This window comes from Mercenaria mercenaria, chromosome 5 (assembly GCF_021730395.1).
Source record: "Mercenaria mercenaria strain notata chromosome 5, MADL_Memer_1, whole genome shotgun sequence".
NCBI classification, from domain to species: domain Eukaryota; kingdom Metazoa; phylum Mollusca; class Bivalvia; order Venerida; family Veneridae; genus Mercenaria; species Mercenaria mercenaria.
The window spans coordinates 93,736,489-93,751,321 of record NC_069365.1 but is presented as its reverse complement, the minus strand read 5'-3'; the positions used below and the strand labels follow the sequence as shown (position 1 = coordinate 93,751,321).

The 14,833-nt window shown below is 36.1% G+C and overlaps 1 protein-coding gene across 1 annotated transcript; it reads right to left on the bottom strand.

The window, feature by feature from the left end:
* Positions 1-7,727, bottom strand: LOC128557219 (E3 ubiquitin-protein ligase XIAP-like). The gene is made up of 4 exons (XM_053544353.1): positions 7,579-7,727; positions 1,390-1,613; positions 948-1,047; positions 1-695 (listed from the first exon to the last, which is right to left on the bottom strand). Exons 1-4 carry the CDS (start codon positions 7,631-7,633, stop codon positions 523-525), a joined length of 552 nt encoding a protein of 183 aa, XP_053400328.1. The 5' UTR covers positions 7,634-7,727; the 3' UTR covers positions 1-522.
* Positions 7,728-14,833: the final 7,106 nt, after the last annotated feature.

The following is a 14,833-nucleotide window of genomic DNA, read 5'->3' as shown; positions in this document are numbered from 1 at the left end:
GAAACTTTAGATTTATTGGTATAACACTAATGGTCGTAATGTCACAATGAATAGTATGAACTTTCCAATATAAACCATTTTACCTGTTACATCATCAGAAATGAATTTCGTTTTTATCCCTCTGTTGCACATATAACTGTCATTGTTTAGTACAAATTATTTGTAATGTAACATGTTAAAATATATATAGATAATGAGGCTCAGTTACGTTCTGGTTCTAAGACACTACATCTTTGTATACAGTATGATTGAATTTACTGCTCCAAATGTAAGAAATGTACAGTATTGTTACATCGTCGTTATTGTGTAAATACTCAAGAAACTCCCTTTTAGACAGTAAAAAGACTAACTTCATGATAATGACGAATTAAAAAAAAGCAGACAAGTTATATAATTATTTTGCCTTCGTGAATCTTGCACGAAAATGTACATTCATATCTCACGCAACCAATATTTGTCATTGTGTAAAGTTTGCTTATATCACTTATCTATAATATAACGAACATATAGCTAAATTGATCTCTAGAAGTTGACTTTCATGGTGTCGTTGATCAAGGAACGACATACAGCACATCGCTTAAGAACGCTTGCGCACATTTCACAGGCAACCATATGACAACAGGGCTGAAAAACAACACAAGCGGCATCGTCAAGACATATCTTGCATCTGTTGATTCGTTCCATCTCTCCAAAATCTGAAAACATTATTAAATTATAACATATTATACAATATCAATATACAAACATGCAAAACGCGCATGCAATATCTCCAAATAACACACTTTATTGTATTTAACATAAAACCAAATTTACCATTACACATTACGTAGTTATATTTTTTTAAATGTTTGATTTTTAAAGACAAGATCAAAGCGATCGAAGTCAAAACTTGATATTATTTTATCAAGAAAATGACGTTACTGATTTTAACAAATTAAACCTCTCACCCACAGAAGAGTATCGTCGAGTCTGCTGGATGTGTTTTGTGATTGGTTTGTAATCGTCTCTCATCGATGGCCTTTTGGCAGATTTGAGTGTCACTGTAATCTTAAAGCAAACAAAATTTGAAATTACGGATTTGTAAGATATACATAACTAGGCTGACTGTTGTTTAACATTACATTTTGCTGGTGGTCATAATCAACAACTTTGGAACTAGCTGTAACATTTAAGATTTCCCTACGATTATGTTAATCACGTCATCCTTTAATGGCACATGTATGTGATTTTAATTGTCCCGAATGAAACATTAGGGAAAGACATCGGATTTAATATGATGATCACAGGTAAATGCATATTAACGACCTGAAATGGTGTTTTAAGATAATACTATTTAATGCATTATTGCGAATTAATTTTCATGTTAACGAGTGTACACTGTATTATTACCTGGCCAATGTTTGTTACATGTTTGCCATTCACATTTAATTCAACTGCATAGATTATGAATATCTTAGTTGCAGGAAGCCAACGTAGCAGTGTTTTATTGACCGTGTTTAATTCATTTTCGTGCCTTGTTGCCGTTGATTCAGTTGTTTTCTTCTTTGAACTGGTTTGGTTTCTTTCTTTAATTTGACGTTTACAAAGAACTTCAAAGTCCGAACAAGATCCTCCTAGAAAAAACAAAACAAAATTATAAATTACTAGTACCTGTTTTAATGTTTGTGTAATGTCTACTTAAACCTATATTTTGGTTTAAAAGTAATATCCCCGACAATAATAAAACATAAGTAAAACACTGTAGAAGTATGATTCTTTGGCAATGGACTCCCAAGTAATGTCCCTTATCATTGTGTGAAATAATAACTAAGCCTCTTGAAATTTCTTGGGTAATCAAGTTTAATTAAAGATAAAATGACATAAATAAGAATGATAGTTTTTCACATTATGCACACTATCCTTGTATGCAGTTTAAATACATTTGCTTCATCACCTTCTGAGTTATGCCCTGGATAATTTAATTTTATAAAGGAGTAGGTAAAGTTATGGTTATTACTATACACGTTCACACAATATCTTCTGTTATTTTGTGAAAGATAAACAAGAAATATCTTTAAAAAAGATGGTCGGCGTAATGTAACTGGAGCACAAGTTATATATGGACAGAAACCTGTATTTTAAATCTTGTGGCAATGTTGAAAGGGGCCTCTATAATGTTTTCTATAAAAATGGACAGTAGTTCTGAAGAAGAATTGTGTTTAGAAATTGTGGAGGGACACACGACGGACACCAAACAATCACAAAAGCTCACTTTGAGCCTTTGGTGCTTAAAAGATGGTAACAGTGAGCAAACGATATTGAAATACGTTCTATACTTTATTTCTGGAATTGTTGGAAGCAACATGAACCCTTACCCTAATTCGGCTTATTTTCAAATTTGTTTATCATTCAGAATAAGAACAGTACTGTTTTCACCGGAAAGATTAATTTAAAATTTTGAGTTTAAAATTTAACAGTATCGGACATGTTGTTTCAGGTTAGTAATGATTTGCACTGCTTAGAAATTGTTGCTGTAATGCAGGGTAAGAGTTAATGATTGTATAAAACAAATAACCTTTTTGTAAAAACAAAACTTAAGGAAAGGAAACTTAACAAAACAGAAATAACTTAACAAGAAAACTTAACAAAACAGAAATATGTCCGGATGAGATGAATATTTGGTTACGCACACCTGTTCAAGTGGTACGCATACAAGCCGATGGTGCTGTACTTATAGAGGTTTTAGATGATGAACGCGTTGTCATTTCACTCAGTGTCACATATGACTCAGAGGGAAGCATTTTCAGCCTTTCCTCCAATCAGCGCCATTCTTATAAAATCTCTCATTATGGCGAAAATACCGAGAATACCTTACTAAGCAATCCGATTGGTACATTATTCAGGCGAGCTTAACGACGGGAAATAATTAAAAAGTAATCATGGCAAAGCTAATGCATTTTTACAGTGCACGTTCTCGAAGTGTTTGCTTGTTTGTTTTGGGTTTAATGCCGTTTTTCAACACTATTTCAGCCATGTAACAGCGGGCAGTTAACCTAACCAGTGTTCCTGGATTCTTTACCAGTACAAACCTCTTCTCCGCAAGTAATCGTCAACTTCCCCACATGAATTATCAGAGGTGAAGCACGAATGATTTCAGACATAATGTCTTTTATCAAATCATCACGGCGTTCTCGAAGTATCTTTACGTGAAAAATGATAAAAATCCCTTCCATATGTTGGATATGGACATGCTCAGACAAACGGACGCCCATACGATTCACGTATTAGGTGGTCATTCCATTGTTTGAAAACAACAGAATGACCACTTAAGGAACAAAAGAATTACGGAATGAATACAAAGGATTTCTATTGTCATAGGCCACACCTCCTACCACCTAAGGTACCAATCGTGTGCTCGGTCAGAAACACAGACGGTCGGATTTTGAAAACCAATAACGAATCAGATGTATTCTATTGTTGATGTTAAGATTTTTTTACTAAATGAACAGCATCTTGACACACAACTTTTCTGTCCAATTCATGTTTTACTGTTCTGTCCCACAGAGTTGGATACTTAAAATATTCTTAATTAGTTGTCCCCCTTTGAATAAGAATGTCATTTGTAAAGAAATAAATGTAAACTATTGTCCAAAATGAGGTTTTACCTAGTTATGTAAAGTTTAAACACTCGCACGATGTTGCAAATGCATCAAAACGAAGACATGTGACAGCTTTTTCAAAATGGTGAGTTTTTAAAGGCGCTGAACTGTCCAGAAGTGTGGCGCCTTCATGCAGTCCCTTTCCGGAATTCAGTATATACATGAATAAATTGACAATGGTTTTGTAGAATAATATAAATGTTTTATATGCTGTTAAATTTGCATGTAAAACAATGCTCTCTTTTTATGATTTGATGACGTTCGAACTTTTTTCTCCGAAAGATGGACCTATACCTTAAACAACTGACAAGCGAATATTTCCAGTCATTTTGTAAGTTTTAAAATTAACAGAATGTTACGTGAACGAAAAAATGAGTCCGAAAGATATGTTTATGCCAAGTAATATTATAATCCTTTGATAGCTAGGTGACAGAGTTCTGGACCGAAAACGAACAGACCCTGTTAATGCAATGTTAACACCTGCCTACCAAGTGTGACCTTGACTTTAACTAAAGGAAAAAAGCCGAAAACTGTCCATTATGTAAACAAGAGGGTCATGATGACCCTGGATCGCTCACCAGAGTAATATGAGCTACATGTTTCAAATGTCAAACTGATGATTTTTAGAATTTTTTTAGAAGATTTTCCGATGTACAATCAAGTGACCCCTGGGGCTGGGTCAATTTTGACCCCGGGGGTCATGATTTGAACAAAGTTCCACTAGGTAATGCTATATGTGAAATATCTAAGCTCTAGGCCTTCTGGTTTATTTTTAGAAATTTTTTGAAGATTTTCCTATGTAAAATCAAGTGACCCCTGGGGCGGGGTAAATTTTGACCCCGGGAATCATGATTTGAACAAAGGTCCACTAGGCAATGCTATATGTGAAATATCTAAGCTCTAGGCCTTCTGGTTTATTTTCAGAAATTTTTTGAAGATTTTCCTATGTAAAATCAAGTGACCCCTGGGGCGGGGTCAATTTTGACCCCGGGGGTCATGATTTTAACAAATTTTGTAGAGGTCCATTAGGCAATGCTACATGTGAAATATCTAAGCTCTAGGCCTTCTGGTTTATTTTTAGAAAATTTGAAGATTTTTCTATGTACAATCAAGTAACCCAATGGGGCGGGGTCAATTTGACCCCAGGGGTCATGATTCAAACAAATTTTGTAGAAGTCTACTAGGCAATGCTACATGTGAAATATCTAAGATATAGGCCTTCTGGTTTATTTTCAGAAATTTTTTGAAGATTTTCCTATGTAAAATCAAGTGACCCTTGGGTCGGGGTCAATTTTGACCCCGGGGGTCATCATTTGAATAAATTTTGTAGAGGTCAATTAGGCAATGCTACATGTGAAATATCTAAGCTGTAGGCCTTCTGGTTTATTTCTTAGAAAAATTTTGATGATTTTCCTATGTAAAATCAAGTGACCCCTGGAGCGGTGTCAATTTTTACCCCGGGGTCATGATTTGAACAAATTTTGTAGAGGTCCACTAGGCAATGCTACATGTGAAATATCTAAGCTCTAGGCCTTCTGAATTATTTTTAGAAATTTTTTGAAGATTTTCCTATGTAAAATCAAGTGACCCCTGGGGCGGGGTCAATTTTGACCCCGGAGTCATGATTTGAACAAACTTTAGTAGAGGTCCATTAGGCAATGCTTCATGTGAAATATCTAAGCTCTAGGGCTTCTGGTTTTTGAGAAGAAGATTTTTTAAGATTTTCCTATGTAAAATCAAGTGACCCCTGGGGCGGGGGTCAATTTTGACCCCGGGGTCATGATTTGAACAAACTTGGTAGAGGTCCACTAGGCAATGCTTCACACCAAATATCTAAGCTCTAGGGCTTCTGCTTTTTGAGAAGAAGATTTTTAAAGTTTTTCCTTTCGGTTGCCATGGCAACCAGAGTTCTGTATGGAATTCAATTCTTTGAACAATTTTTGTAGAGCTTCACCCAAGGAACATTCCTGTGAAGTTTGGATGAAATTGGCTTAGTGGTTTATGAGGAGATGTTGTTTAAAGGAAAGTGTGGACGGACGGACGTACGGACGGACGCCGGACGGACGGACGCCGGACGATGAGCGATCACAATAGCTCACCCCGAGCACTTTGTGCTCAGGTGAGCTAAAAAAATGACAAATTGAGGCGCAACGCCCCGAGATTGTCCATTTTTTCACATAATGGATAATCTGAGGCATTTCTCTGACATAAAACACGGTCCCCACGAAAAAATCAAGATTGTCTTGATATTATATAATGTTTCTAATAGTGTCCTTTTTGAGGCAAAGACAATTCATTGATTTGTGTCTCAGAGTGTGCTAAGTAAAACTACCAAGTCAAATAGAATTTAATTTAATTGCATATAAATATTTATTGCAATTAGAAGTTCTTTTAAACACTAATGGCATTCAGTGCTGATTCTTAGGAAAGTTTCGAACATATCTCGTTTTGTCATATTTATGAATGATTTGAAGTACCTTTACAAAACCTAAATTAAACCTGGCCGTATGATGTATATATCAATGGTTGTCCATGCTTTGTTTGTGCTGAGTTTGCAGTTTATATAAATGACGGGTCCAGTAGAAGACATTCTAAAATGTATGTATGTATGTATGTATGTATGTATTTTATATCATTATTGCAAAACTACAATCGTTCTTATCTCGTAATTACGGAATGGTGATTTTAGGTAAAGTCGAACGTACCAAAAAATATTTAAGTATGTCAAGCTTTTCACGAGTTATTGTCCGGAAGCCATGAAAACCAACGTACCGACCGACCGATCGACAGACAGACCGACAAGCTCACTCGTATATATATGTAAGCTTCATTTGTGGGGGTATAATTATCGGTAACCACCAACTCTTGACTAATTTGAAAATAATAAAAAGGTACAATGGAGTTTATTAAAATAACAAGAAAATTCGATGAATTGGTAAAGGGCTTGAGGTAAAGGTATGGCAAAAAATATTTCTGGCAAGGATGAATCATTAGTCAAAATTATTTTAACAGAAAATGAATGCTTATTTTTTTTTTTTTTGGGGGGGGGGCGGGGGAGGCAGTGGGTAACACTGAGTGGAGAGTGAGGTGGGGGAATGGTACAACTCTGCATGCTAATAAATATTCATGGAAGGTTTGAAAAAGAAAGGAACGATTTTTTTTGGGGGGAAGGGGGGTGAGAGAGGGAGGGTGTGTGACCAAGGCAAGGTGGTGACCAGGTGTGGGTACAAAACTTCTCATGTTTATACTAAATGTCCATGGAAAATAATGAAAGAAGTTTAATGAAATTCTACCAATGGGTTGGTTTGTTACGTACACATCTGTAGATTTTTAAACAATTAAAGGGCAATTACTCTAAGGAAAATTGACCAATTGAAAAAAAAAGAACGGCATCATCGAAGTATGTTGGTTCATATTTATTTCAAGTTTCATGAAATTCTACCAGCTTGTTACTGAGAAATGGCTGCAGATGTAGATTTTTCATTAAATCAAAGGCAATAACTCTAAGGGAAATTGACCAATCCGATAAAAAAAATTAACGGGCCTCATCGTAGTATGCTGGTGCATGTTTATGTCAAGTATTATGAAATTCTACCTGATAGTTACTGAGAAATGGCTGCGGACGGACATTTTTGGGCATTTTTCATTAAATCAAGGGCAATAACTCTAAGGGAAATTGACCAATCTAAAAAAAACTTGACGGGCATCATCGCAGTATGTTGGTTCATGCTTATTTCAAGTTTCATGAAATTCTACCTGCTAGTTACTGAGAAATGGCTGCGGACGGACGGACGGACGGACAACGCCATTTCAATACGGGAGCAATACCCACTCCCGATTTCATCGGCGGGGGATAATAATAGTTAAGTCTTTCTAAATGTTTTCAGATCAACACCTTCTTAGCCTAACATTGAACTACACAAAAATGAATCATTGATACCTTCTGCATATGTCAATATGAGTCCTGCGTAACGAAGCTCTTGTAGTGTAGACATAATCCGCTTGAGGTTTTTTATTCTTATTCTTTCAGCTACATATCGATAAAACTCACAAATAACGGCACTGCTTTCCTCTAAGATTTCTTTAGGAAGATCCTATTAAGTAAAAACATGTACAAATTGCATTTGCATTTTATTTGATATGGTTGTAATTGAAATAAAACTTGTAAAAGATAAAGCGCAACCCAAAGTTTAAAGCCGCTGATGGCGACCAACCCGTATAATTTAAAATGATTAACTTGCTTTTTCTTTCTATTAAGTTAGATCATGATTCGGATACCAGTATTTGTTTAATATATTTTAGTATATTCTTATACTGACTGTTTGTAAAATTGACCGATGTGCATTTTTGAATTTTAGAAATTTGAGATTGTGTATTTCTTGACAAAGCATTTCATTTGCATACATAAATATTTGTTTGTTTTGTGTTTAACGCCGATTTTCGACAGTATTTCACTTTTGTAACGGCGTTATAGTTTGTTAAAAATATTTTAATCCTTCAACAAATATTAGAATAAACAAATATTGGAAATAGGATTTAACAAGAAATGAATATCTCTGCCGATGACGAAAAATGCATCAAAGTAAAACAATGGTTAATAAAGCTACATAATGCGTTTTCAGTAGAATTCAAGTGCTTTTGTTTCGCCCGAGCATTTGTTGCGCCTAATGTAAATTCTGACCGAAATGAGACACTATTATGCCGAGCGCTTCAGTTGAATAAAACTTATGTTAAAGGCGCGATTGTAATATGTCTTCAGGTACATCATATTTTCTAGTCGTTTAGATTCATGGAGCCCATTCAAATCACTTGTATAACAGTTTCCCCTTTAGCGATTTGAGAGATGTTGCACATTTCATTACCTCTCTTGAACAAACTCGATTAACCCAAATCTTTTATTGTTTAGCTTTTTGCGTTCTTTACTTCCAAAGAATCGATGTACATTTTTCATTATTCCTTCTGTCTTTGGTGTCTGGAGAGCTACAGAAAATTCATTAAATTTTGCCATAAATTATACCGTTTGCCAGAAATAAAGACTATTATGGAATGCGCGTGCCTACTGTCCTATTAGTTGTTAAACTGCAATTTCAACAGAGTACCTCTTTACAGCGAAAAAGTTAGGAAACTGTTTGGTTTCTTCTTCTTCTTGTCTCTTTTCTGACCAGATAATAGCCAAGACTCTGTCAGACCTTTGTACTCGTTAAAACGCCATTCTTACATGATCGTTTGATTTTTCTACACATTCAATGGCCCTAACGAAATTCCGTAGTCCCGCACTTAAAACTCAAAGATTCACATTCATCTACGTTTAGTACACGAAATTTCAAAAACATAATAATGAGTAAAACTCGTACTGATATAATTTTGTTCCTGGCTGTAAACATCTTTTGATCTCAGCAATGACATCATAAAAGTGTGTCATAAAAGTATGACTGATGTGACATTATAGACAAGATGCTTTTAAATCGCAATTAACTTATTAATGTACAAATGATATTATCACTGTCTATCATGCGAAGGTAGAGCATTTGACACCTATCAATAACATAGTCTGGGATACTGACTGACTAGTATTTATAAGCAAATTTAAACAAAAAGGGATTTTAATGGCTATGGTATCACTTTTATATAATTTGAAAATACACTCTTGGGGCAACAAATGATTGGTAGTGTTACTAGTCTAGTGTTTCGAGCTCCTCCGTTCTCGGCAAAGCATGCGTAAATTGAAATTAAAGAACTGATATCAGTTGTTCACACTAAATTACACACGGACTTATTATTTTTATTGTATTATAAAGTTACATGTTTAACACCAGTATGACCCAGTTTCGAAAGCGACACAGATTTCAAAAAGACAAATAATAAAATATATATTAATATCGTTTGGAAATACGTAGCTTCTCTTACAGCCTCTGGCTCGATCCAAACGGGTATGACCTATTCGACAGCGAGAAAGAACAACTTCCTCCCTTACAACAGATCTGTTCCCTTGGTGCCATTCCCCTAGAGTAGGTTTGATATCATGAAGTTTATTGAATGAAGCACGGTTCCATGACGACTGCCATTTAGATAAAATGTATTTGTTTATATTGGGCTTAAAATCGGTACGTGGTAATTTCAAATTAGATTGTGATAATAAAAGGGATTTCTTTGCTGCAATATCAGCATCCTCGTTTCCATGAATACCAACATGACTAGGAATCCAACAAAATATGATAAACTTTTTTAAAGATAGTTCATGAAGCCTGAGAAGAATATTTTGAATGAATGGATTTTCCATATTTCGGTTATGAATTGACTGTAAAACAGAAAGCGAGTCGGAAAAGATAATAACTTTTTCTGCACTATTTTTTGATATAAAATTTAGAGCTAAATCAATAGCTTTGGCCTCGGCTGAAAATATTGTTGCATTATTTGGCAAACGTAATTTTGATTGATGAAGGAGGCTGACAGCAGCACAGCCAACCTCTGATTCATCTTTTGAACCGTCTGTGTAAATTGCAAAATAGTTATTGTAAGTTGATTTGATTTCATGATATTTGGACTTGAATATTTCAGGGCTTGTTTCAGACTTTGAAAATAAATCTTGGCTGGGACCGCTACAGTCAGTTCTAAGACGAGTATGAAGAACCTGTGCTCGCCGGGCACCATAATATAACAGTGAGCTTCGTTTGGGTTTGTTTGTGTTTAGGTAGGATTTGAAAGAGTCTTAACTTCTAATCTCTTTGGCTTCGTTTTGGTAGAGCATTCCAGCTGTCTATTGCAGATGGAAAAAAGGAATTTATGTATTGGACAAATCTACCGCGGATATTGAGAATATTGGCATCATTTCTCAACCTCATTTGTGTAGCCTGTCTTACCGTATCCGGATTAAGGGACGACAGGTAATCAGGAACAAGTCCATTTACCATCTTAAAGAAAAGTACAAGTTTATGTTTGTGTCGCCTTTTCCTCAAGGGCTCCCATTCAGGTTCTTGCTGTAAGTTACGAATGGAGCATAGTTTGGTTCAACCAATAACAATACGGGCAGCCTCGTTTTGAATTTTCTCTAGATCTTCTTTTTTGTATTGGCTACAGTTGTCCCAAACTACATTGCATATTCCATTATTGGGCGAATAAATGATAGATAGATGACTTCGAGTGATTTTCTATCTAAAAGGTATCTCGATCGTTTCATTATATTGATTCTTGTCCAGGCCTTAGTTTTGATCAAATCAATCTGCTGATTCCATGTGCAATCATTGGAAATCACTACCCCGAGAAGTTTGACTGTCGACAGGGGCGATTGTAGAATTGGTCATGCTGATGGAGTGATAAAATGGTTTCATCCTTTTACGAGAGATGACAAGAGATTCTGATTTTGCTAGATTAAAATTGACAAGCCATGTGTCGGCCCATTCCGTAATCCTGTTTACATCAGATTGTAGCTGAGTTGCTGTCACAAGAGGGGATTCTACGATCATAAACAGACTGGTGTCGTCTGCAAAAAGGTTTAATTGAATTCGATATCAGTGACAATGTCGTTGATATATACAAGGAAACCCAAGGGACCAATAGTGGAGCCTTGAGGGACACCGGCTTATATGTTAACGATGTTTGAGGACGCTCTAGGAATAACGACCCTTGTCATCAGTTAGAAAGATAGTTGGAAAGATAGCAGTAGCTCTCCACGGATACCCGCGCGCTTAAGCTTGTACAGAAGACCACGGTGCAAAACCTTATCAAAAGCCTTGCTTATATCAAAAATATAACCCTGACTTCTAGTCCTTTATCGAGAGTACTGCAACATGTATTGTAGAGATAGGCCAACTGGTTCACAGTAGAGTCGCCTGGCATGAAACCGGACTGACAACAAGTAAAGAAATTAGTGTCGTGGAAAAAAAATAAACAGAAGTGAAATAGGGCGAGAGTTGGATAAACATGGGTCACCCTTCTTAAATATGGCACACACATTCGACAATTTCCACACTGTGGGCATTGTATTTGAGCTCAAAGAGGAATTAAAGAGATCACAAAGGGGATGGAAACATGCTTCAAAAAGAAATCGGTTGCTAATGTGATCAGGACCAGACGCTTTGGCTACATCTAAGCACTTAATAGCAACAATAACTTTAGAAGGGTGTATAACAATTGAGCCCAGAATCTATTCGGGCTCTTCGATTGGAATAACTGGTAGCTGGCTGTTTGAGTCATCGATTTGGGATTGTTAGGCAAAGAATTGGTTCAAAACGTTGGCCTTTTCCTGGTCGACATAAACTAACTGGCCTGTGACTGGGTCATGAAGAGGTGGTATTGATGAGGGCATAGAAGAAGATATGAAAGATTTAAGAATTCTCCACCAATCACGAGATGAAATATTACTAGACTTTAGTTTTGAGGCAAGAGATTCGTAGTGTTTGAAAACAAAATCTTATTACATAAACTGACAAGAACAAGAGTTGTCACAGGAGACAGCGCGATCGACTATTTCGATGCTGGATAGTGAAACTGGGCACATCTGAGGAAACTGGAGCTGTCACTGGAGTGTTTAATGACTCCGATGGTGGATGAAGATATTGCACAATAGCTTGAGTCTTTGTCAAAAATAATATGTAATAAGAGAGGTAAAGATAAAGTACATCAAAATATCATGTAAGTATGATTCTAAGCAAAAAGGGGGCATAATTCATATAATATTGGTGCAAGAGTTATACATGTTTAGTCATATGATGTGGGTGATGATATAGAACAACTACTTCAAGTTTGAATCAAATCCATTTCCTATTAACTGAAATATAGTGAAAATGCATCAAAATTAACATAAGATTCTAAGTAAAAAGGGGGCCATTTTCGCATACCAGAGGGTCTACCGTGGTTCCCCGGATGATCGTCTCGGGATTTTGACGACCATCTGATGGATGAGAATGAAAGGGGGCATAATTCATGAAAAACTGGTCCAGAGTTATGTACCTTGTGTCATATGAAGTTGGTTGATAAGAGGGAACAACTATTTTAAGTTCGAATCAAATTCAGTAATAAGTCAGATAAAGTGAAAGTGCACCAAATTAACCTGAAATTCTAAGTATAAAGGGTGGGATAATTCATGAAATATTGGTGCCAGTGTTATGACCCTTGTGCCATATGATGTGGGTGATGATTAGGAACATCTCTTTTAAGTTTGAAGCAAATCCATTAAGTAATAACAGAGGTAAAGTTTAAGTACAAAAGGGGATTAAATCATAAAAACAGGTGGCACAGTTATGCCCCTTGTGTCAAATGATGTAGGTAGTGATGATGAACAATTATTTTAAGTCTGAATCAAACCCCTTGTGAAATAACACAGACAACATGAAAATGCAGCAAAATAACATAAAATTCTAAGGAACAAGGGGGCATAATTCATGAAAAGTTTGTGCCAGAGCTACGCACCTTGTGTCATATGATGTGGGTGATGATGTGGAACAACTATTTTAAAATTTGAATCAAATCCATTCAGTAATAACTAAGATAAAGTGAAAGTGCACCGAAACTTTACCCTGAAATTCTAAGTAAAAAGGGGAGATAATTCATGAAATATTGATGCAAGAGTTATGACCCTTGTGCGTATGATGTGGGTGATGATATGGAACAATTATTTTTAGTTTGAAGTAAATCCATCAAGTAGTAACAAAGATAATGAAAAAGTACATCAAAACTTTAACCAAAGTGCGGACGCGGAAGGACGCCGACGCCGACGCTGACGCTGACTCCGGGTCGAGTAGGATAGCTCTCCATACTTCGTATAGTCGAGCTAAATCTCTAATCCATGATTACCGGCAAAAATTATAGGGAATGATGCATTTTGCGTAGGAAATACGCATGGTTTTAACCTGTGAAGTTTCCACTTTTCTCTATTCTATCAATAGAGCATTGAAAAATAAAAAAAGTCACTGCCTGAATATGGGTAACCAAAGTGCACCAAAAAATGACTGTAACATGTACATTTCTTGCAGTTTTTCGATAAGTCTTTGATAGTTCTATCATCCGTCTCACGAACTTTCACCTTGCTGTAGATGTCTACGTTGTGGATGTTGGCAAGAAACCACATTGAAGTTGAAGGTTGCATCAACCATATAAATGGCATAAAAGGCCCATGACCGGAAACATTGCAGTATGGGCCTATGTAAATTGACAGAGTATCTTTTGGGACAATCGACAGTTTCCTTTGGTTCTAATGAGCGTTTACAGTGCTAGTCTAGTTCCCAGTGTATTCGAATTAAAATAGTTCTTTATTGGTAGTAGATATTTATACTATGTTTATCTACACAATTATAAAATAAACTTAGTCTATATGAAGTAACTCTTCAAGTTTTAGGGTATGAAATTTGGATCTAATATACCTTTAAGAAATTAAATAGATAGTTACTGCTCATATACTACAAGCGTGCTTAGCAGCATAGCTTGCCCTGGACAAGCCGTTTAAAAAAACTTTAGTACTAGCATTGTAGAGAATGAGTCATAGATAGTGAACTCTTTTGAACATAAGCTACATGTGATAAGCCCTTAGATAATGAATCACTCTAGTCTTGACTACGGCCTTAGTAACATCTCTATATAGTTTAGTCAATAGAGAATATTAGATATGGTCGCGTTCACCCATATACAGACCCCTTTCCTGAATGGGCACCCACAGGACAATTAATGGAAGATATTTTTTTCTGAAAAAAAAACCCCACACACTCAGTCCCCCCTCTGGATAAGCCGCCTCAAAAGCCCCCCAAGACAGGCACCTACAGGACAACTGATAGAAGGCATTTTCCTTAACCGCCCCCAAACATACAAGAAAAGACCCGATAAAAAAGTTGAGCTTTTAAGGACGTCCACGCATGGTCGAGCAGGCTAGCTCTCCTTTTGCTTCGTACTGTCGAGTCAAAATGGTTGATGCATGATATACGGATGCAAGGACGGAACAGCGCCAGTACATGTATGTAGACCCGCCCAGTTTTGAACCGGTAAAGGACCTAATTATTTAATGCGAAACAATTGTTAACTTTATAGAAATAAAGAAGCAGATATAAAAAATTTGCGCCCTGAACGTGAAAGTAACATATCGATACCATATTGTGAAAGAAACATATCGATACCATATTGTGAAAGTAACATCGATTGTGAAAGTAACATATCGATACCATATTGTGAAAGTAACATATCGATACCATATTGTGAAAGTAACATAT